This window comes from Symsagittifera roscoffensis, chromosome 5, assembly GCF_963678635.1.
Source record: "Symsagittifera roscoffensis chromosome 5, txSymRosc1.1, whole genome shotgun sequence".
In the NCBI taxonomy this organism is placed as follows: Eukaryota; Metazoa; Xenacoelomorpha; order Acoela; family Convolutidae; genus Symsagittifera; species Symsagittifera roscoffensis.
The window spans coordinates 57,454,858-57,480,264 of NC_087066.1; the positions used below are offsets into that span (position 1 = coordinate 57,454,858).

At 38.0% G+C, this 25,407-nt stretch overlaps 2 protein-coding genes across 3 annotated transcripts in view; both read right to left on the reverse strand.

Moving 5' to 3' along the window:
• Positions 1-25,407, reverse strand: part of LOC134846922 (putative leucine-rich repeat-containing protein DDB_G0290503) — a 325,348-nt gene that overhangs the window by 271,063 nt on the left and 28,878 nt on the right. The window lies entirely within an intron of this gene.
• Positions 283-7,943, reverse strand: LOC134846358 (uncharacterized). 2 transcript variants are annotated; one of them, XM_063863677.1, is made up of 5 exons: positions 5,845-7,943; positions 5,630-5,772; positions 5,122-5,278; positions 3,726-3,796; positions 283-3,397 (listed from the first exon to the last, which is right to left on the reverse strand). In XM_063863677.1, exons 1-5 carry the CDS (start codon positions 7,016-7,018, stop codon positions 3,077-3,079), a joined length of 1,866 nt encoding a protein of 621 aa, XP_063719747.1. In that variant the 5' UTR covers positions 7,019-7,943; the 3' UTR covers positions 283-3,076. The 2 variants fall into 2 exon arrangements, with proteins under 2 accessions (XP_063719747.1, XP_063719746.1); XM_063863676.1 differs by having other exon boundaries at positions 5,630-5,778.

Here is a 25,407-nt window from a genome sequence, read left to right on the forward strand (position 1 = left end):
GACTATGTAGGTTCAAGCAAATAAAAGTAAGCAGCAAAACTTGCGGGCACGACGAATTAGGGCAAAATTACGGAAACAATCCTAGTTGCGCACGAAGCTCTGATTATACCCGTCCTTGAGTACATATGTCATATGCAGCCAGCATTTCCGAAATCCAAAGAGAACAAACAGTACAAAATGCTCACCTCTGCGCTGTAAGTGGTGGAAACATGACTTATCTACCATGCAATAAAACATACAGTTGAATCACGTATGTTCGAATTCTGTGAAAGCTACATGAAAAGAGGTTGGAAAACGTTAAATTTGATTATAATCTTTTCTACTAATACAATAAATGCACATTACACAGCAGCTTTCATTAAAGATGAAAACACATATTATAATACAAGGAACCAATTAAAAGTTAAGCCGATTGAAAAACATCGGAAAACTGTTGTTTTTAATCGATTACAAGGGTCTTCAGTTTTACAAAGTATGTAAGCGCTATACAACAACAAACACGTACTTAAAAGCACCAAAAATAGCATGAAAGATCATTGTCCTCATTTCGTAACACCTATAAAGCACCAATAAAACGACAAGACTAAAAAGTTGAGTGCTGACTGAGATGATAAGAAATCACATTTTGGAAGAGATGAGTATATTTGATGCGAACTTTGTTTTGTTCAAGCTCAAGAAATTGGCAAGAGACGCTTAATTTTTTTCATATTGAAAAAGAACCTAGAAATTCCGTAACGCGGAAAAATCGATGAATTCAGATCAAAAACAATCCCTTCAAAATGAATCAAAGCACCATATTCAAACTCATACTATTAGACGTAGGAAACCTACTTTCGAAGCAGCCGAAATGCCGAAAATCGATACTTTGACGCCGAAAAAGCACTTTTTCGGAAGGAATTATGTTTTCGTTAAAGGTGCACCCATCGATTCCTTTTGGAAAATTGTTTGAAATTATCTGCTTTCTTTATCACTTTTTAAGACAGCATGAGTTCAAAGCCGCGGAAAACTGGATCGAACAGAAGAAAATGAAACTAGCTAAAAAAAAAGAACACAGAGACGGAGCGAGGCTTTGCGCCACTTGCGATACAACACATACATAGAATGACAAACTAACCGAAAGAGAGTCGAGATGAAAACTGGAGAAAAAATTGAGAAAACTAGATGACTATATAATTCCTACCGTTGTCTTGATTTTGCCTTGTATAACAAAATGCCTTTTGCCTTCTATAAAAAATGCTGCCAAGAAAACATGCCAAGAAGTAGGACAATTCAATGTTACATAGGCATCTAAACCAAGTTTACTAAACAGTAAGAAGCAGACGATTTGAAAATTTTTGACCTCAAAAACTAAAGACAGTACAGTCGCTCCTCAAAACATTTAAATAACGACTAAAAAAGGCCGCCAAGCCATTAATTTATCAACCGAAAACTAATAAGCCGAAAAAAGTTTCGAATTTCACGGGAAAAAATAGACGGCCTTAAAGCTCTTTGAATATCTGGAGACATTAAAGATTTACGCTTTTTGATACAATTAGCCCAATTTGGGAAAACTAGATTAATAGGTAAAAAAAATTGACTTTGCTGGGAAATTCGATAATTAAATTCCACTTTTGAAACTAGAAAATGATCACGTTTTTCGTGACTTTAACACTTTCGCTGTTCGGTAGTGGAGTTTTCCTTCCCTTTAACAAAGGAAATGAACTGAACTTAAAAATAACATAAAAGTCAATCCACGAAAAGTCAAACAGCGTGAGTCAAACCACGAAAAAGCGTGAACAAATTTCAATAACTTCTCCTGAAAAACAATTATTGCAACCTATATAAGAGACTCTTAAAAAGTCATGCTTTGATCATAAAGATTTATTGAGGATCTATTCGCTTTGAACACTTCGCTGTTCAATGGTGGAGTTTGCCTTCCTTTTTAGATCATCGCGACTTAAAAGAAATCTATAAGTCAAACCGCGAAGAATTGAATTGATTGAAAATAAATTATCAAGACCTTTATGAAAACCTTCACTACGTTCATCGACTCTTAAAAAAACATAGCCAACAGACGGTCGGAAAAGACGGTTGGAAAAGAGTCAATGACCGCAAGTATACAGAAAAAAAAATATTGACTTGTTTTTTGAAAAAAAATTCTTCAAATTTTCGAACTTTCAAGAAAAAAATAGATGCCCTTGCAGCTCTTTGAACTGCTAGAACAATGTATTATTGACAATATTTATTAAAAAATTTCCCAATTTGAGAAAATGGATCAGGTTTCGAAGTTCCAGAAAAAAAAATAGATAATACATTGCAGTTCCAGAAAAAGAGAAAATGGATCAGGTTCAAGAAAAAAAATAGATAGCCTTTAAAGTTCACTGAACTTCAAGAACAATTTATGATTGACACTTTTCTGATTGACCGAATTTGAGAAAATTAATCACTCAGTCACAGTTTTATTTCGCTGGAAAATCTGATAGATAAATTCCGTTTTCGAAATCAGAAATCGATCAAATTTTTCGAGACCTTTACACTTTTGCTGTTCGATAATGGAGTTTGCCTTGCTTTTAACGGAGAGCGGAGAGATGGCAGTGTTTTCTTCATTTTCACTGCCTTGATTCTGGATAGACTAAGCATAACAACGGTCTTTATTAAATACAAAAAAAAAGATGAAAACTTTGAATAACAACCTTACAATTTAAAAAAAACATCTTATTATGCTGCATTCACGGCTTTGATGCCAGCTATCATAGCCCAAATGGCCTCTGATACACAATTAATTTCGAAACATTAACAAGCAAAGAAAAGCGGATAAAATTACCTCATTTTTTTGCACAATAGGTTTATACCATTGTTATCATTGAATATGGAAATCTAACAATATTTTTCAGTTGATTCCTATTGAAAATCAGATAACCTAAGTGGGGAATAATCAGTCGAGTCTAAAATTTCTAACACAGAACTCTAGAACATCACGCGATCAAAATCAGACATTAAACCATTTCGTGTATCAACACATCAATTAGTGATGATATCGGCTCAAATATTAATTTACAAGATAAAATCATCTGGAAATAGTTTGTTTGTAATAAATCTAATGTGGATTCTTAAGAATTTGTTTTCTTTGTAAATCGAAAACCTTATTGCACCAGAAAATAAGCTCAGGATCTGCTTCATTCAGCTTGTCAAGTGATGGTATTTTTTGCACTGAATATGAAGAACTCGGCTTCACAGGGGGATCAAATCTGTTTAGTGATAAAGGTCTCCGAGTTATTCTTCGCAGCCATCGAATATCTTTTCTGAGGAGCTGATCTGCCACATATCTTGAATACTGATGTCTGGTAAGCACGAAGCATTTATCGTCTATGCAGTTCAGGTCGATGTCATCAGCGTGCTTCGAAGCCATCAGCTCTCTCTACAACAAAAATATTATTCTTACAACTCATTTTGATCAATTTACTCGTGCTTTAACTCTCCATACCGAGCCCATTACGTTAAAGATATTTTACCTGACCTTGAAATTAATTATTATTTTTTAATTTATGCGAAACTCAAAACCTTTGCTCTCATCATTTAAATAGTTCAACTTAAAAAATTGTATTCTCAGGGGTCAGCCTAAAAGCAGAACAAACAAAATCCGATCACATCTTCCGAGTCGTCTGTTTGGTTCATTTAGTGTTACTTTAAGCCTCAAATTACCGCTGATTAGTTGAGCCTACCGAAAAATCGCCTATCGAAATTACCTCGTGTAGCTTTCTTGAGCACGCCAGAATTTCCTCTCCATAGAACCAGTAAATATGAGCCATTTTTCCGCCTAAAATCAAACAAGGCTGCTCGTATATCAGGGCAGAACTATATCAGAGCAAACTATTTCAGCGCAAAACTCTATCAGTGCATGTTCCGACTGCCCTTTTAAAGTTAATGAAAAATTTTTAGTTAAAACATTGATAAAGTAACCAAAAAAAGAGAATTTTTCTTCTTCGTTTTGTCTCTCCACAGGCTATCGTATCGCACTAACATATGAACAAGACTGCTCGTACATCACGGTGAAGCCTTGAATGTTCCGACTGTTCCTTAAAAGTGCTTGGTAAATTAAGTATGGAAACGACACAAAATAAGTTGACTAATTCAATAAAACATACGCTGCAAACATTATGCCGAATAAAGACAGCTTTAAGCAAAAAAAATGTATATATACAAAGTCAGGGCTAGTAAATATACATTTTAGCGGATCAAAAACACTTGCAACTACAATTAACACTGCTCAGTTTAAAAAACGCGATTTGGCAACAAATCCAACAAAGCATAAGCAGAAAAACGAAAATCCGACCGCTCAAGTATCCCGGAAATTCTGAAAACAAAAACCACGGTCCAACCGGGACTCGAACCCCAGATCTCGGGGCGCCACAACACTCGAGTTACCTCAAGACCAAGTGGGAAGCAATCTGGAAGTTGTTACGGTTCAAACCCGATTACAAGACACTTCCTCTCGCGGAAAAAAGTCTATGCTCGCTTTGATAATGTTTGCTTGTAAAAACAAAATGTGACATATTCAATCAACTAAAATTGACATCTTTCATTGACAGTTAAAAATTACTCGTATCAAAGCGAAGCACTGAACATGTCGACAATTCTCTAGTCTGTAAAAGAGTTTTGGCTAAAACAAATATCCAGAAAAAAACAATCTTTTTTTTTCAAAATCTTCCCACATGCAATTTAAAGCATAAAACGATATTAAACTTCTATCAATTCGGTATTTGAACTAACTTGCTTGCGTCAATCCAAATTGCAGCGCTTTTTTAGCCGCATTCATTCGCCACCGACACTCAGCATTATTGGAAATCTGGAATTTAGCACTCAAAAAAATTCCAAATTGGCAATTTTCATACCCATAAATTAACCAAAATTCATTGCAGGTGAAAAAATTTGATCTTGGAGCATTCGTCATCGATCTAACCACAGCTGTCAACAAAAGATGCTTAAAAGATTTCAATTTCTCGGAGGAAAAAAAAACAGACTTGCAAATATTCCCATCTGTTTTTCGAAAGTCGGAACAAAAACACGTTTACAGTTTTTAAGCAATTTGCTATCTTAGACTTTTAGTGTTCCTTTCTAAAATCACATCTTGATTGCTTTAACCTGATATAGGACAGATGTATAGGTCAGAAATGGCAGCCACGAATGGCTGAGATCTGGATTGAGCCGCAATCAGCACACAGTCGCCTCTGCTGAGAGTGACATCATCATTGGTCACTTGATCGTAACAAGAGCGCACAGCTAGTTTATAAAGTCCATCCTGAAAAACAACTTAACACTTGGCTCAACCATCTCATAAATTTGCTGCATATATACAGAAACACGCGAAAATCAACAAGCATCAAAATTTTAGTTTATCTGCAAAATGACCTCCCTATTTTATACTGATATCTTGTAACATACTTTAAAAAAGGCCATTTGAACATTTTAAACTTTGTTTCGAAGAAATCCCTGCCTTTGAAGTTTGCAAAATTAATTATTTGATATAGTATAGCTTGATTTTTGATAGTATCTTTTTCGAAACTTGTATCTGATAGTATCTCTGCAAAGATCTCCATTTACCATCTAAGGTCCCTGTTCACTGCTGTTTTTCTACCATTAAAATTCTCACCGGGTGTCGGCAGTAGATTCGCTTGTTGAAAGGTTCGCCCTCAAACTGCCAGCTGGAAAATGAAGAGACAGGACTGATTTTGGGACGGCTTGATAGTCCTGGAGTATCACAGTTTTTCAAAACCAGTTTCATTTTTCCGCTCTCTGGTACTAGAAACAGTCAAATACGAGCAATTGCGACTTAATATGACAACTTTTCAGAGCAACGAAACTTACCTGTCTGAACATTTGAGCTGCGTTCCAAAACCTCATTTGATAACTTGGTAAGTTTAACTTGACATTTAACGGCCTTTTCCATGCCCTCACTTTCACTGGGCTCTTTGTTAGATTGACATTTTTCACAGATAGCATTTCGAGCACTCTTCGCCTGTTTATGTTTTATTTTTTTCTTTGAATGGCCCATTTGTTCTAAAAGTTCCTGACTTGTTTTTACAAGCAGATACTTGAGCATTTTCATGCAGCCCTGACATTGTTTCTTCCGTTTCCTGATTTTACTCCGCTCTATTTCTTGCAGGTCTTTCAAGCTTTTCTCTTTTGACTTTCGAATAGTTTTCAACGTTTTCGAATTCGATGCAAAACAGGAGTCGTACCACTGCTCTGTTTTCGGAAATGTTTTCGGATTATCCAAGGCAACGGATACACTTTCGTTGACAAAAATAGGTTCCTCGATCAAAGTTTCAAACTTTTCCTTGCTTTTACTTGTTTCTTCTAAGCATGTCGTATCATTTTGTGGATTTCTCAAATTGCTAAGAACCGGTTTTTGCTTTTCAAGAAGCAACATTGTTCTGACTCTGGCATCTAAGCTAGCGGCGCGTGATCGATCTTTCTTAACACTGACAATTGAAACCGAAGACAGCGTGGAATGTTCGTCAATTGACGATTCAGAGATGACTTCTGTGAATGATATTTCGTCGTCGATATGCTCTGTTTTGATCTTGCGCCGCAGTTTTGTGTCTCCGACATAGTCCTCGGGTGTATTAAGCTCAACAGATTTTTCACTGTTTGGTCTGGTTGAAATTTGGCTTTCTCCACTTGATACGGGATCATGCTCCATCTTAAATGTTACTTCTAAATCCTCCGTTGAGTGCCTTTTAAAAGTCACAACTGAATCTTCTAAAGCGCTTTGATTTCCTTTTCGTTCGTTTATCTGAGGTCTCTTATGCATTTGTTCAATTTCATCTAACAATTGTTCCGATACGTATTCAGTCAAGCTTTTCTGACATTCTTGCTTTGGACTACTTTCAACGCTGCTGCTACTCTCTGAGCTGGAAGAATCTTTAGAAACAATTGCATTAAAATTTTTCTTTCGACTAAGAGGAAATGTGTACGGCCATAACGTTTTTCGAGCTCTGAGACGCTTGCCAATTGAGTGTTCTTTTCTATAGTCCATTTCTCAATAAAACCAAGATGAACATTCACATAAAATCCTACATGTGGTTCCTCTTCTATAATTTCTGAGGATGCTTTGAATCGATTGCAAAAATCACTCAATAATCTAACGGAATTTCTTGCAGAGAACCAATTGAATCTGAATGCATCTAAATCGGAATTTATAACATTTTGTCAAAAAATGATAGCAAAAATGTAGATACTGATACAATAGTAATTAATGGGCATTATGTAGCCAAAAAATCAGAATGCAAATATTTAGGCCTTATTCTTGATTCAAGTTTATCTTTTCATGCTCAAATCAAAACAATTCTCCAAAAAAAATGGCACAAGGAATTAAAACTATAGATACAATTGGACAACAACTGCCGACATTATCATTAGTTGCCTTGCTTCATTGTCTTGTTTTATCACGTTTAGATTATTCAGCAATATTTTTACAACAAATTAATGCTACTTTGATGCTATCTCTGGAGAAACAGTTGAACTGGGCGTTAAAAACAACATATTTCAGATCGAAATTTATATCTTCTTCCCTTCTTCGCATTAGCAAATCGTTCATTGGAATCGAGAAAAGAATTGAGTTAAAGTGTATAACATACTTATACTAATATCTTACAAACAAAAAGGAGGCTTTTCAAAATACATTGAGACTACCGACTGCCAATTATAGGCTCAATAAAAGAACGAAACAATTTATTTTTGACAAACACTGTTCAACCGCTTCTCTACAAAAATCATTTTTTCATTTGACTTCTAAAAAATGGAATTCACTGCCCATAATTTTGCGCAATTTAGTAAAATCGAGAACATGATTCAAGAAAAAATTGAAAGAATTTTACGTGAGTGAATTGAGAAACAATCCAATATGTACAAATACAAAAACGTGGCGTGATTTCCGTTTTCGCTAGTTCTATATGTTTTAATTTAGTTTAATTTTCCAGACATTGTTTGAAAGAGAATCTGTATATACTCTGTAAATACGCTGTATGTTTGGACTATAAATAAAATTGTTTGTAAAGTTTTGATACCAGCTCGTTCTTAATTCTTAAAACTGATGTTTTTTTAGTATCCGTAACTTCATATATTTTAATCAACCAATTTCTGAACTGTAACGGAACTTGTTTTGTTTTGTTTTGTTTATTGCTTGTTTTCTGATGTTGGGTTTTTGTTTGATGTAACCAATGAATTTTAAACAACTTTATTATTTACACTTTGCTATACTGATGCCTCGGTTTTTTACTGTATAGTAATTCAGGTGTTCTTTGTTCTTCTTCTTCTTCTTCTACATATATCGAAGAGGCAAAAGAAGACAGTTTAAGTCGAAAAAAAGAAAAATGTTAAAAATTAAATTTTCATATGTCTCCAAATTAAATTTTCATATATCTCCATAGAACTTGATTCTAGGCAAACATGTCAGACACTTGATATTGACTAAGCGTGCTACGCACCACTGGTCCTTCAAAAGCGAAATCAATGTAAAAAAGACGGGGGAATCCAACAACGGTTCTGATTTAGTAGTAGTAGTAGTATAGTATTTGGGGTTTTTATCCCAAGGGTTTGCACCCAAAATATAATTTAATGAGTTATGAGTGCAACTGTCCATTTCTGAACATTTTGCAAAGAAGTTCTAATAAATCTCTGCTATGTCAGATTTCCTTATCTCCTTATTACCTTTTTTGGCGCAACGATTATCGCCCTCATGAACACCGACGGAGCTTTGAGACCGATTGCCATAGGCAACACGTGCAGACGTATCGCATCTAAATGCGCTGGAAACAAGGTCCCCTCAGAGCGACAAATTTTTTTCGGAAACCTATAGGTCGGATGTGGCACTAAACGAGGAGCAGAAACAGCTGAACACTCTTTCAAATCTAATTGAGCGTGACGACAATCCGGAATCCACTATTCTTTTAAAACTAATTTTTAAGAATGACTTCAACTCTCTAAAAACAGAGACAAGGCTGAATCATGTTTTTTCAAATTGTCACGATTTGTACAAATACACCCATTGCTCGTATAGTTAACCTATTTATCTTTTTTACCGAAGCTTTATCATAAAGTCAAAAAGACGGAACTCAACACGGCAATCCTCAAGTCCCAACACTTTTTGCGGAAACAATTCAAACACTAGTCAAACAGTTGAATAAGAAAACTGACATCTGGTATTTAGATGATGGAAGTTTAGCCGATGACTATAAGGAAAAACAGTCTAAATTGATACTCTTTATACGCATGTTAACAAACATGAGCTTGGTGGATTGAGAGAAAGTGAAAGGAAAAATGCGCCTGATAAAATGAAGTGACTTGTTACATGGTAACAACTTATTATTGATATGTATCATCCAGTTCAAGTCATCAGAGACACGTAAACCAAGGTCTTTTACTACATTTGGCAGTTATGTCCTGGTCGTTGACAATCACATGACAAAGAAAATTGCCTTTGAAAACAATGAGAATGCACTTAACGTGACTGACCGATAAATCATTTGCAGTACACCTGTTTGTAAAAGAATCAATATCAAGCTGTAGAGAAATAATATCAGAAGAAAACAACTTTGGATTGTCATCGAACAAATAAAAATTGGGAAATTCTATACACTCTGGCAGATTTTTCATGAAATGAAGAAAAAAAAGCGGTCCTAAGATGCTGCCTTGAATAACGCCACTAGTAACAGGACGTGGATTGGAAATGTGCGCATTTATGCGAACACACTGTGATCGGTTACAGAGATGCGACGAAAAAAATCACAAAAAATAATGATCCAAACCATACATTGATAGCTTGCTTAGAATGATATCATGACGAACAGAATCAAAGGCTTTACTAAAGTCAAAATAAACAGCAGCAGAAGGAACGTTGAAATCACTATTGTGGTATACTTCATCAAGAAACGATGACAACTGTGTTACAGTTGATCGCTGTTTTCTGAAACAATGCTGAGAGTTTGACAAATGTTTTCCAATCTTTGGATATATATGGTTGAAGAGAACTTCCTCAAAACAATAACCAAGGGGGTGTAAGATACTGATAGGTCTGTAGTTTGTAATATCATTAGGAGACGCAGGCTTTAGAATTGGAGTAACAAAAGCCCATTTCCAGGCAACAGGCCAGACGCATGTGTTGATAATAATGTAAAAAAGAAAACTAACAGGAGGAGAAAGTAACGACGTACAACATTTATAAACAAAAGCAAGAATACGGTCACCAGAGCAGGCTTTTTTAACTGATTGTAAACACGAACTGACAACCAACGGTGACACATCGACTTCCGATAATTTGATATCAGAATCAAGAGAAACAGTCGGTACAGTATAGTCAGACACAGGCTTCCGGAAAACAGAAGCAAAATATTCGTTGAAAAGTTCATTGATAGACTCGTCACAGACAGCTTGCTTACGGCCCCAATGAAGGTTGTTTCGAATGATTGGGGACTCCTTAAACTGTTTCAAGAATTTAAAAGCACGAGAAGGAGAGGAAGGAGAAAAGTTCTGAAAAAGCAATTCTTTATCCAAATCAACTGAGTTGGTGAAAGACTAGGGGAGAAGTCTATGCTCTGCAATCTTTGCTTATATGCATTATATGAATTGAGCATCCATTTCGTTGCTGTCTGCTGCACTTTTTAAAGTTTCAGGTTTGATTTTGAGCCAGTCTGTCATAACCTGGATTTTTTTTCTATCTGAGAAAAGCTTCAACTTTATGAGAGTTGGTTCCTTACAAAATTTTGAAGATGTAACTTAAAAAGTTTGCTGTAAGTCATCAACTTTTGCGAATCAATTCACTGTAGCATATAACTTGGCATATTGTAAAACTTCCAAAACTTCTAACGGCTATAAGTTCACTGCAAACTTTTTATGGATCGTGGCTTGAATAGTTTTTTTAGAAACTCAATTTGTTTCTCGAAATGAGTACAACCCTAACTACTTCAAAAAGTTCATTGCTTGAATTGCTCGCTCAGAAGAACTGAGTTTTGCAATCCATTCCCAATTTTTTCAAAAGACGGCTCTTTTTTCTTGCTCCGCGCGAACTCGCCAGTATCAGCAAACAAAAACAAATGAATTTCGTCGAATCTGATTCCTTGAAATTGACTATGCCGCGAAAGTTTCCATATCGCTCAAATTTTCAGAGCTCAAAGTGATTGCTTGGAACAACTAACTTTTTGTGCAAGCCGATTGATTGATGGAGATGGGCTCGCTAGTTTTACTCTTAGTAACTCAAATCAAAACTGTTCTCCTCGTTAAAATTTTTTAAATTTTGTTTTAATAAGTATGTTCTATGAAAAATGGCCTCAGTATTGTGTGGAGCCGGTGAGATAATTTAGAGACAAAACCTTGCATGTTATCAAAGCTCACATCTTCAAAACGTCATCACAAAAACACCTGCTGATTGCCGACTCAAGGGCGAGCAGACTAGTGTTTCCCAACTTCAACATCTTGTCAATCCCTGGTGGTAGGATCTTCCACGTACAAAATCCTTTACCCGAGAAAGGTCTGTACGACATAATCTCCTTAATCAACGACCGAAAAGACAGTCTCAGCGGTACGGTAATATCTGCACGCGAGTCATAGGACATTGTGAAAAAACTAGCGATTCTTGCCCGCCATTTATCTGATCTCTGCAATAGGGTTCATAAACTGGGCTCTCCCCTGCGAGTCTATAAACTGAACAACACAAACACTGATTGCCATATCAAGGTTGATATAGTCAATCAGCGTGAAGCTATGTAAAAGGACTGGGCTTACAGAAACATCAAACAAAAGATATACTGCGAAACCGATACCGAAAACAACGGAATTCATCTAACCCAAAAATTCCTGAGCGATCTTTGAATCATCTTGAAAAAAAACGTTTTGCGAATAAAAAAATAGTCACTGGCAGCATCGCACGACAAACACACAGAAACAAGGAGTGATGTAACTGTGGAAATTACAAGCCTCTCTAGGTAAGTTTATAGCTCTTGGAACTCTTTGGAACTATTTACGGTTGACTTCTATCCTTCTTTTCTAGTGATAGTAATCATTACACTCTCGATTCCAAATTAAACATTCCAACATTTCTCAATTAAACATTTCAAAGAAATGAGTTCAAGTCTGAAAAATTGCCAAAACTGCAAAACATGCAAATGAACATACTAAAAGAGCCATTGTATATTACTACATATCATGTGGCGAATTAATGCACATGAATTTCTAATGCACCAACTGACAAAGAAATTGCCGTCAACATACTGAAATAACTGAGCCAAAATGGGGTTTTTTGTGAAAAAGCTGTGTGGCAAGTAATCAAAAAAGTGTAATTCTTAAAATCGAGCAAACAAATGAAAATATGGAAAAATGTAATTAACCGAAAATTGCCTACATAAATTTCACGATGCGGTGATGAGAAACTGAAAAAAAGCAAAACCAAACCGCACTGAAACTTAATAAGCCAGCACCAAAAATTGGGAAACTTGCTCAAAAAGATTGTGATGGCATACGTACAATTGACATACCAGAGTCAGTGGAAACAAACGGCAGGTCAGGAGCCGTCAAGGATACGCAGAAAGTGGTACATTTTCTTGATTGTATGGAAATCAGGTGCCCTATAAGTGATTTACAGAGGGTCGGAAAGTTCACCAAAAATAAAACTCGACCGTTAATTCTAAAAGCTTCAGCACCATGGGAGAAACTTAGAAGTCTGCTCTCTCTGTACAAGCTTATGAACTACGAAAACAAAATCTGCATCAAAAAACAGTTATCTCTTGATGGCAGAATGTAGAAAATAATCAGCTTAAATTAAGGCGTGATTTTGTTTAATCGATAAAACGCAAAATTACTGATCAGCGACAGAAAGATTTGAATTTATTGAGAACGGCTGGGTCGGCGGTTAAATGCAAAGACCTTTCAGTCTGACTAAACGAAAGACCCATATCCACAATAGCACCGTTCAAGGTCCCAATTTCAATCGAAACGACATGACGAACTTGTCTTGCAAATGCAATCTCTCTTGCAAAAAATAATGATCTCTGACGCCTTACCGAAACGTGGCTAACAACCTAAACAAAATCAGAAACTCCTCTTTTTCTAGATTTTGAAATCTAAAGATGTGATTGACCATCGAAAACTTACTAGTTTTAATTTAGTTTAATTTTCCAGACATTGTTTGAAAGAGAATCTGTATATACTCTGTATATACGCTGTATGTTTGGACTATAAATAAAATTGTTTGTAAAGTTTTGATACCAGCTCGTTCTTAATTCTTAAAACTGATGTTTTTTTAGTATCCGTAACTTCATATATTTTAATCAACCAATTTCTGAACTGTAACCGAACTTGTTTTGTTTTGTTTTGTTTATTGCTTGTTTTCTGATGTTGGGTTTTTGTTTGATGTAACCAATGAATTTTAAACAACTTTATTATTTACACTTTGCTATACTGATGCCTCGGTTTTTTACTGTATAGTAATTCAGGTGTTCTTTGTTCTTCTTCTTCTTCTTCTACATATATCGAAGAGGCAAAAGAAGACAGTTTAAGTCGAAAAAAAGAAAAATGTTAAAAATTAAATTTTCATATGTCTCCAAATTAAATTTTCATATATCTCCATAGAAGTTGATTCTAGGCAAACATGTCAGACACTTGATATTGACTAAGCGTGCTACGCACCACCGGTCCTTCAAAAGCGAAATCAATGTAAAAAAGACGGGGGAATCCAACAACGGTTCTGATTTAGTAGTAGTAGTAGTAGTATAGTATTTGGGGTTTTTATCCCAAGGGTTTGCACCCAAAATATAATTTAATGAGTTATGAGTGCAACTGTCCATTTCTGAATATTTTGCAAAGAACTTCTAATAAATCTCTGCTATGTCAGATTTCCTTATCTCCTTATTACCTTTTTTGGCGCAACGATTATCGCCCTCATGAACACAGACGGAGCTTTGAGACCGATTGCCATAGGCAAGACGCGCAGACGTATCGCATCTAAATGCGCTGGAAACAAAGCCGCCTCAGAGCGACAAACTTTTTTCGGAAACCTATAGGTCGGATGTGGCACTAAACGAGGAGCAGAAACAGCTGAACACTCTTTCAAATCTAATTGAGCGTGACGACAATCCGAAATCCACTGTTGTTTTAAAACTAATTTTTAAGAATGACTTCAACTCTCTAAAAACAGAGACAAGGCTGAATCATGTTTTTTCAAATTGTCACGATTTGTACAAATACACCCATTGCTCGTATAGTTAACCTATTTATCTTTTTTACCGAAGCTTTATCATAAAGTCAAAAAGACGGAACTCAACACGGCAATCCGCAAGTCCCAACACTTTTTGCGGAAACAATTCAAACACTAGTCAAACAGTTGAATAAGAAAACTGACATCTGGTATTTAGATGATGGAAATTTAGCCGATGACTATAAGAAAAACAGTCTAAATTGATACTCTTTATACGCATGTTAACAAACATGAGCTTGGTGGATTGAGAGAAAGTGAAAGGAAAAATGCGCCTGATAAAATGAAGTGACTTGTTACATGGTAACAACCTATTATTGATATGTATCATCCAGTTCAAGTCATCAGAGACAAGTAAACCAAGGTCTTTTACTACATTTGGCAGTTATGTCCTGGTCGTTGACCATCACATGACAAGGAAAATTGCCTTTGAAAACAATGAGAATGCACTTAACGTGACTGACCGATAAATCATTTGCAGTACACCTGTTTGTAAAAGAATCAATATCAAGCTGTAGAGAAATAATATCAGAAGAAAACAACTTTGAATCGTCATCGAACAAATAAAAACTGGGAAATTCTATACACTCTGGCACATTTTTCATGAAATGAAGAAAAAAAAGGGGTCCTAAGATGCTGCCTTGAATAACGCCACTAGTAACAGGACGTGGATTGGAAATGTGCGCATTTATGCGAACACACTGTGATCGGTTACAGAGATGCGACGAAAAAAATCACAAAAAATAATGATCCAAACCATACATCGATAGCTTGCTTAGAATGATATCATGACGAACAGAATCAAAGGCTTTACTAAAGTCAAAATAAACAGCAGCAGAAGGAACGTTGAAATCACTATTGTGGTATACTTCATCAAGAAACGATGACAACTGTGTTACAGTTGATCGCTGTTTTCTGAAACAATGCTGAGAGTTTGACAAATGTTTTCCAATCTTTGGATATATATGGTTGAAGAGAACTTCCTCAAAACAATAACCAAGGGGGTGTAAGATACTGATAGGTCTGTAGTTTGTAATATCATTAGGAGACGCAGGCTTTAGAATTGGAGTAACAAAAGCCCATTTCCAGGCAACAGGCCAGACGCATGTGTTGATAATAATGTAAAAAAGAAAACTAACAGGAGGAGAAAGTAACGACGTACAACATTTATAAACAAAAGCAAGAATACGGTCACCAGAGCAGGCTTTTTTAACTGATTGTAAACACGAACTGACAACCAACGGTGACACATCGACTTCCGATAATTTGATATCAGAATCAAGAGAAACAGTCGGTACAGTATAGTCAGACACAGGCTTCCGGAAAACAGAAGCAAAATATTCGTTGAAAAGTTCATTGATAGACTCGTCACAGACAGCTTGCTTACGGCCCCAATGAAGGTTGTTTCGAATGATTGGGGACTCCTTAAACTGTTTCAAGAATTTAAAAGCACGAGAAGGAGAGGAAGGAGAAAAGTTCTGAAAAAGCAATTCTTTATCCAAATCAACTGAGTTGGTGAAAGACTAGGGGAGAAGTCTATGCTCTGCAATCTTTGCTTATATGCATTATATGAATTGAGCATCCATTTCGTTGCTGTCTGCTGCACTTTTTAAAGTTTCAGGTTTGATTTTGAGCCAGTCTGTCATAACCTGGATTTTTTTTCTATCTGAGAAAAGCTTCAACTTTATGAGAGTTGGTTCCTTACAAAATTTTGAAGATGTAACTTAAAAAGTTTGCTGTAAGTCATCAACTTTTGCGAATCAATTCACTGTAGCATATAACTTGGCATATTGTAAAACTTCCAAAACTTCTAACGGCTATAAGTTCACTGCAAACTTTTTATGGATCGTGGCTTGAATAGTTTTTTTAGAAACTCAATTTGTTTCTCGAAATGAGTACAACCCTAACTACTTCAAAAAGTTCATTGCTTGAATTGCTCGCTCAGAAGAACTGAGTTTTGCAATCCATTCCCAATTTTTTCAAAAGACGGCTCTTTTTTCTTGCTCCGCGCGAACTCGCCAGTATCAGCAAACAAAAACAAATGAATTTCGTCGAATCTGATTCCTTGAAATTGACTATGCCGCGAAAGTTTCCATATCGCTCAAATTTTCAGAGCTCAAAGTGATTGCTTGGAACAACTAACTTTTTCTGCAAGCCGATTGATTGATGGAGATGGGCTCGCTAGTTTTACTCTTAGTAACTCAAATCAAAACTGTTCTCCTCGTTAAAATTTTTTAAATTTTGTTTTAATAAGTATGTTCTATGAAAAATGGCCTCAGTATTGTGTGGAGCCGGTGAGATAATTTAGAGACAAAACCTTGCATGTTATCAAAGCTCACATCTTCAAAACGTCATCACAAAAACACCTGCTGATTGCCGACTCAAGGGCGAGCAGACTAGTGTTTCCCAACTTCAACATCTTGTCAATCCCTGGTGGTAGGATCTTCCACGTACAAAATCCTTTACCCGAGAAAGGTCTGTACGACATAATCTCCTTAATCAATGACCGAAAAGACAGTCTCAGCGGTACGGTAATATCTGCACGCGAGTCATAGGACATTGTGAAAAAACTAGCGATTCTTGCCCGCCATTTATCTGATCTCTGCAATAGGGTTCATAAACTGGGCTCTCCCCTGCGAGTCTATAAACTGAACAACACAAACACTGATTGCCATATCAAGGTTGATATAGTCAATCAGCGTGAAGCTATGTAAAAGGACTGGGCTTACAGAAACATCAAACAAAAGATATACTGCGAAACCGATACCGAAAACAACGGAATTCATCTAACCCAAAAATTCCTGAGCGATCTTTGAATCATCTTGAAAGAAAACGTTTTGCGAATAAAAAAATAGTCACTGGCAGCATCGCACGACAAACACACAGAAACAAGGAGTGATGTAACTGTGGAAATTACAAGCCTCTCTAGGTAAGTTTATAGCTCTTGGAACTCTTTGGAACTATTTACGGTTGACTTCTATCCTTCTTTTCTAGTGATAGTAATCATTACACTCTCGATTCCAAATTAAACATTCCAACATTTCTCAATTAAACATTTCAAAGAAATGAGTTCAAGTCTGAAAAATTGCCAAAACTGCAAAACATGCAAATGAACATACTCAAAAGAGCCATTGTATATTACTTCATATCATGTGGCGAATTAATGCACATGAATTTCTAATGCACCAACTGACAAAGAAATTGCCGTCAACATACTGAAATAACTGAGCCAAAATGGGGTTTTTTGTGAAAAAGCTGTGTGGCAAGTAATCAAAAAAGTGTAATTCTTAAAATCGAGCAAACAAATGAAAATATGGGAAAATGTAATTAACCGAAAATTGCCTACATAAATTTCACGATGAGAAACTGAAAAAAAGCAAAACCAAACCGCACTGAAACTTAATAAGCCAGCACCAAAAATTGGGAAACTTGCTCAAAAAGATTGTGATGGCATACGTACAATTGACATACCAGAGTCAGTGGCAACAAACGGCAGGTCAGGAGCCGTCAAGGATACGCAGAAAGTGGTACATTTTCTTGATTGTATGGAAATCAGGTGCCCTATAAGTGATTTACAGAGGGTCGGAAAGTTCACCAAAAATAAAACTCGACCGTTAATTCTAAAAGCTTCAGCACCATGGGAGAAACTTAGAATTCTGCTCTCTCTGTACAAGCTTATGAACTACGAAAACAAAATCTGCATCAAAAAACAGTTATCTCTTGATGGCAGAATGTAGAAAATAATCAGCTTAAATTAAGGCGTGATTTTGTTTAATCGATAGAACGCAAAATTACTGATCAGCGACAGAAAGATTTGAATTTATTGAGAACGGCTGGGTCGGCGGTTAAATGCAAAGACCTTTCAGTCTGACTAAACGAAAGACCCATATCCACAATAGCACCGTTCAAGGTCCCAATTTCAATCGAAACGTCATGACGAACTTGTCTTGCAAATGCAATCTCTCTTGCAAAAAATAATGATCTCTGACGCCTTACCGAAACGTGGCTAACAACCTAAACAAAATCAGAAACTCCTCTTCTTCTAGATTTTGAAATCTAAAGATGTGATTGACCATCGAAAACTTACAAGACGAATCATGGCGTTTTTTAATTATTGAACAAGTTTCACAAAGACCAAAAGGTTCCAAGAATATATCACTATTGCATGCTGTCTTTATTGCCCGCCAGAAGAAAGCTCACATAGATCAATTGTCATTTTTTTGTAGAATTTTTGAAAAAATTTCTTAAACTGCAAGAGAAATCATTTGTGAAAACGTTTAATCACTGGAGATAGAAATTGCTCCAAAACTGACTAGAGGGCATTGGCGTCAGATGATGCTGATGAAGAATTGATTCAAATCCTATCACCTGAAAAATCCATAAGTCTAGGCTTTCTTACTATCAACAACCCCCTTCTGATCATAAAAACTATCAGAGGGGAAAATTTTTATAGGATACTTTCAAACATTGACAAAAAGCTCAGTGATCATTTTGCACAACACAAGAATTAAGCTAAAAATAAACTCTCCTTGAATCACAATGCGACGAAAAAATCAGACAAAAGAACAAATTGGACTGAAATTAATACCTCAATAGTCATTAATCCCTTCGCGCCGTTCTGCTACAGCAACTGTAGCTTTCTGGTCAAACAATGATATACTTGATTATGGAGAAGTCTGAAAGAAATTGTACCTAGAGTAGCAAAACATAGAGGCACATTTCCCCGTGGATCATATTCCAACTTCGCATCTTATAAAACCCAACGAAACATTACTTCAGAAACAGAAAACACCTTGAAAACCACATATTGTCGCACAAATTACAAAACTATGAGAAGTATAAAAACATTCTGCTGATAAAGATCTGAAAAGCTATGAGCTTGAAATTTTTTGCACCACGTAAATTTAGCACAATACAAAAATCTCTACGAAGCATTACAGGAGCACCAACGGTGCCATCTAAAATGAAACTTGACGGATAAGTACAAGAAACCGATAAAAAGAAATGCGATGCTTTTAATCAACTCTTCTGTAGCGCGTTAACAAAAACAGAACAAATAACAGAAGGTAGTTGTTTTGAGAAGCCCCACATAACCGCATCAATGCTGAATCAAGAATACCTTCAAAGATTTATGAATGAACTAGATATCAATAATGAAACAGGGCCACGTAGTTTGGGAATTCTTGTTTACAAAAAACTAGCAGAAGCACTATGAAAATCGGTCCTACTAGTTTTCCTTGAAGACTGGAAATGAAGCAAAATTGTCCCAATCTTCCAAGGTGGGGAGAAATCAGTCATTAGAAGATAAAGATTGATAGTTTTTTATGCTGCTTTTCGAAAGTAATATTCGACCTCATTTATGAAACAAACTACAAACTGCCATCAATATGGTTTCCGAAAAAAAACTTCAGCAATCAATCAACTTTTTGCATACCTACGTCAAGCATATTCATGTTATGACAATTAGACCACCCAATTAGACCATAACTGCGTTTGATTTGGACTTCAAAAAAGCTTCCGATTGCCTCCCACATCAACTCATTTTGAGTAAACCTAAAAATATTGGTTCTGGTGTTTAACCAAATGGTGGTTTCTCCATAATGAACTCTACAAAACCAGTACGTTCGAGATAACAAAGCAAAGTTTACAATATGTTATGTAAGAAGTGGTGTCACTCAAGGTTCCCTATTCGGATCACTTCTTTCATGATATATATCAATGACCTACCGGAAAACATTACCTTGCTTAATTCCACTAGGTGCGAATGACTTTAAGGTTATTGCTGCAAGCCGAAGGAAATTGGATAAAGCTACTATGTCAATCGAAAATTGGTGTAATAAAAACTGAATGCAGCTCAAAGCTGGAAAATGCCCTTTTGTCAATTTAAAAATCGAGTTAGAAGTCTAAAACAATGAAAATAATCTTAAAAAGGAAACTGAACAAAAAAATAATGATTATTGGTGAACCCAACTGTTTCATGGAATGTTAATGCATCTAAGCCGTGTACCAAGTCATTATCGGTCTTTTACTCATTGAAAAGTAATATATCAAATAAATATCCCATAACGTCACAGCACAATGCCTAAACAGGATGAGTTGTACCGGTTTGACGAATAAGTAGATATGTTATATTGGATAATATTAGTTTATAAACTAAAATCTCGTTTTTTTCCCTTTAGATATCATCTGAATTCACACTCAAGCTCACGACCACTCGCCCTTATCCACGACGCAAAAATTTTTGTCGAAGGATCCGATTTACTCTGTTCCCTCCGCTTTTGAGGTACTGGGCCCAGACGTACCGGACATCATGATCTGCCTCAACAACTCTTTCCGGTATCAGAGCTAATCACGATTTCTTCCATGCGTTCAGCTGTTCGTAGGCTCGCATCTACTCTTTCTACTCCTGCAGCGTCTTGAAATGGTTCGGCAGCTTCTTCACCTCGGTTTCACTGTTCAAGCAAAAGTAGTTGTGCAGACTCAGGCTCACACAATTTTCTACATCCTCCTCTAGTATAGACTGCCTTGCCTTCGTTTTATTTCTAGATACTATGCCAGCCCACTACCATCCAGTGGTAATCCCATTGCGATGAATAGCCAGTGGTCTCTTGAAAACCTCTGGTCCAATTTCCTCTAGGAACTGTCGATATTCTTTCTGATGCTTCTTCATGTGATTTTTCGTCAATACGTTCAGCCAAGAAGTTAAAGTTGCCTTGAAACAAGAAACAAATCGTATTTGACTCCACATGTGCTTCAGCACAAATCTTGGCAAATCTTAAGTCTCTCGTTGTAATCTATCGCATGTATTGCCTCAACTGTAGTTTTTGACTCTCGATACTTCATTTTATTTTCCTCGATCCATCAAAGTGCCAGCATCGAGCTTACAACGAAAACGGTCACCTTCTGTTGGTGGTCCGGTAACCCTTTCACATGAGCTTCTTCCACATCCCAAATTTGACAAAGATTGCTCTTCTCAGGGTACCAAACAGTCTGAGCTATACAATGACATGGGCCGTCTCCATGTGTCAGGTTAATGCTCCGGATGTTGCGTTCTCCAGATGCCTCGAGCAAAGGTTCAAACTCCATCATCTTTGTATGTATTGAGTCGGCTTTATCCACTGCAGTTGCGTCTTTCGGTAGTTTCCCACTCGTTTTCAGAGTCGCTAGAATTTTCCAAACTTGGACTGCTCTTGGACTGCGTTTAGACATTCCGATTTCTTTTAAGAGTTGAGCTGTTCTTACAGAATCTAGGTACAGTGTCCAGCCTGGTCTGATGGGAATCATCTTGTTGATCAGCTTCTTTATCGCGTCATTGTCCAAACCAATTCTCATCAGAATGGGCTCTCCGAACTCCACCACCATGTATCAGAGTTTCTCCTTGTACTCTTCGACATCTATCTTTCTTTCCACCTTCCGATTGAACTCTAGCAAAAACATCTCCCATATCTCCTGATCCAGAGTATCCAAAAACACAATCTTTTTTGGAAGGTGTTCTTTTTCTTACTGTTGTTGCTCAAGAATAACGTTTCCAGAGCCGCCGTCTGACTCCCCCGTTACAACTTCAGGCTCTTCCGAGGAGATCCCCAAAGTGATGTCGTCGTGTTGGCCCATTCATCTTCACTCAAAACTTGCAGAAGCTCCGGTGTGGTACCGGGTCTATACGCCTTGGCCGTTGTCGTCCCAGCAGGGGTCACTCGAGTGTCCATTGCTTCCTCAACCTCGCTAAGTTCTTCTTCCATCTTCTCTCCCTCCACCGCCTCCTGGTGGTCTCGCTTCAGGGTATCATCGAACCGGTATTCCACGTGGACATTTCTCTGTTCCGTAGGAGTATCGATCGACAGAGGCGAGGGTGTAAACAGGTTCAGCTTCTTGTTTTCTCTGGGAAATGTGTATAGAGTACCAGCCAGATCAAGCCTGTGTCCTTAATATTGCAGCTTTACCTCTTCCAACCCGTTAGGCGCCCGATGTTTCCTAGTGCTGCAGACCATCTCCGCCTTCAGAACTAAATGCCCTTCCTCCTCTATGACCAACCAGCGTTGTACACTCGATCCTTGTTTTCTAGTCCAGCCATCTCAAGCACATTCTTGACTTGGCGCACATCACATCTTGGTGGCCTTGACCCTCTCATGACTCTCGCTGCATTGATCCACGAACTGATGGTGATCTTGCTCGAGTGAAAATACGCTTCCGCTGAGTATCCGTTGAAAACCGATCCCAGCCATGCGTAAACACCTTCCGTTGGTGCCCCACCATTCTCTTAGCCTGCACGGACGGAGCCTACAAGGGACTGGTCATCCCGAAAGTCGTTCTCCTAAGGATGGGGATTTCTGAAAGTGCGATTGGTAGCACATCCCGCTCGAGAATCTTGCTCACCTCTCTTCTTATGATTTTGAAATTCTCCATCCAAGATCTCTCCAGCATGCTTCCAAGGGGGATTAAATTTCCAAAACTTTGGGTATGATTCAACCGGGCCCTGTTGCTCTTGCCCATTCTACACTGCAGCTGCCCTCTTAAATTCAACACAATCGACTCGGTATCCTTGATCTTCCCAAACAGCACCGTCTCAGACTTCTGCAAGTGCTCCTGCTTGCACACATTCTGTGCCGTCCCATCAAGGACGCTGATCGAGCTGACGTGTATCACCGAGTGTCGATACGTTGCATTCGAGGGGTCTGGAAAGGCGTAGGTCACCGCTGGTCCATAGATGCATGTCATCGCTTCCCCAACCCTCTTATCATTCCCAGCTGAACCGATCGCATGTCCAAGCATAGGTCTGTCAGAAGCGGCATACCTCATTCTCTTCCAGAACTTGCTGTCTAGTCTTCGAATTTGTTTCATCTCCCGTCAAGGGCCTATTCTGCATCAAGAGGTACTCCACCGGGAGTGTTTTCAGCACTGCAGCACCCTTTTACGAGTAGGCTTCGATGCTGCGATGAATTTGTGCCATGATTCACATACTTCATCAAACGATAGATTACCGCCAGATTCAGGTACATCACGAGGCTCAAAGTCAAGTACCTATCAATCCGCAAGGTGTCAACGCCTCTGCTGAATAGGAGGGCTGGTCCCGTTTTGAACAGGCTTCTAGGGAACACCATGAACAACGCTGGCAACAAGGTAATTGATATGCTAAAGATATCCTGAATGAAAGCTTCGAAGATCGTTTTTCCGCCGAGAACAAACTATCCATATACCTCTTCTCCCAACAGGGACTCAAGAAACTCAAGATTTCATATGCTTTCTTGGTATCTAACTCCCCCATGGCGTGATCCTTCCAAAAGTGGGAAATGGTTGTATCAATCGCTAGTAAGACAAATGTTCCCACCGTCAACTCTCTTCTTTCCCCATGTTCGAGCTGATTCTACTTGAACTCCAAAATTGCACCATCAACGAGGAGCAGTTTCTTTAGTGTTCTCACCCGAGCTATCGAGTCTTGGTGTCAGGAATGGCCACCTTCCTCAGCTTTCATCTTGAGTGAGGCGATACATCATTGACTCCAGTAGTTTTTGCCGCATCGACTACGTTTATCTGATCATGTACCGGTCTCGCTGAACTACTCGTGGAGCCTACGATTGTAAGCTCCATGTTTTTGAACCATATGCTCGTAGCCATGCGGTTGATCACACGTTGGTCGTCAATGATTTTTGGTTTGAATTTCAATTGCCTCGCTAAATTCGAGATCTCCAGAAACAACGCTTCATCGAGCACTATCAAGATTACGGCGAAATTTTAGCAGCCTCTTAGGGCATGAGATTTATCTGCTCAACTTGCTGCCAGTTTTGGTTTCAAGAGTCCCTCTGGCTCAATCCACGATTGGGAGCAGCCATCAGCCTTCGCAGTTCGCTGCTCTCCGCTATCAAGGCCAGCACAGCATAAACAAATTGGAGCGCCGGTTGCATGCTCGCGTATCCAGGCGACGACGCTAGCACCACTTTTGTCTTCGATGCCAGCCTAACCGTCACCAACTCTTGTATGTTCACCATCGCGGAAGACAGTGTCTGGATAGCATCCCACATTTTCTTTGGCATAGGTTCTTCTTCTCGCAAGGGCTATAGATGTCCTGCCCTGTGGCAGGTGATCCTTTTTTCCTGTGAACAACAGCAGCTCAGGCTCACATGGCGTCTCCGATTTAATCGCTACAACCAAACATAACATCTGATTTAGTTCTGCCCATGGCAACATGTACACATGAGTTTTCGGCCAGAACAGCTTCTCCGGCGTACCCATGAAGTCTAAACTCGCGACGATTAAGACTCTCGCGGCTCCAGGGTCCAGGCAATTGTAATCGGCCAGTGCCTTAGTCAATTTGATAGCTCCAAGTCCCTCCCCACATTTCGCATCATTCAGCAGTTCTGGGCCCGCGTAAGCAGTTTCAGGAAACCGCAGAAAATTGGGATCCAGACCAGAAGCTTGTCCACTGCTCGCAGTTGCGCAGGTTTCGCCACCCTTATTTAGACCAGGTTCGTAAGATGCTTCAATCTTACCCGGGCTTCCCAGTTCCTTCAAGGGTCGATAGATAATTGGGCCAAACACCGCACTTCTTGGGATTCCTGATAGATCCGACCTCTCCAGGTTCCTATGTCGAAAAAAATGCACCTCGCGGGCCTTTAGCCAGTCAACGCAAAATTGATTACTCAAGTCCTCATGAGACAAACACTTGAGTTCAATCGCATAAAACATATTCTAGCAATTGAATTTAGAAACTCATGACTTTGAAACAAACTCTGGAACTAACTCTTGTATCTGATGTTTCGATATTTTTGGGCCACTAGGTCACTTCACTACGACGGTACTCTAATCAAATTGCACTCTAGATCGAGATAAACACTTCGCACTTCGGAATCGCTTGTTGCAGTTCGCAATCGCCTCGCACTTTGCAATCGCTCTCGATGCTCTCTGTCATTAATCAGACATTTCTTCTCTGGTATCAAACAAAAAAATTTACTTCAGAGATTTTTTTCGTTCAAATTTTTGTGCAAGTTTTGACTTCTCCATCTGGTTGTGTAACATTCGCCCGGAATTAAAATCCGACAAGAAATAAAACTAGATCCTACAACGATCGGCTAGCGTCTAAAAAGAGCTTTACGTTCTTTTGACCGTCTCTGCCATAGCCAAATCAACGTGGTTTTTATTACATCGGGTCGACAAAGTCATTACTGCGTAAAAACTATCGGCCACGAAAA

Coding starts and splice junctions, on each gene's coding strand:
- LOC134846358 (XM_063863676.1), bottom strand. CDS start 7,018: ATGGACTATAGAAAAGAACACTCAATTGGCAAGCGTCTCAGAGCTCGA. Junction 5,779..5,844: donor CAGCTCAAATGTTCAGACAG/GTAAGTTTCGTT, acceptor GACTGTTTCTAG/TACCAGAGAGCGGAAAAATG. Junction 3,398..3,725: donor GCTCAAGAAAGCTACACGAG/GTAATTTCGATA, acceptor TTTTTGTTGTAG/AGAGAGCTGATGGCTTCGAA.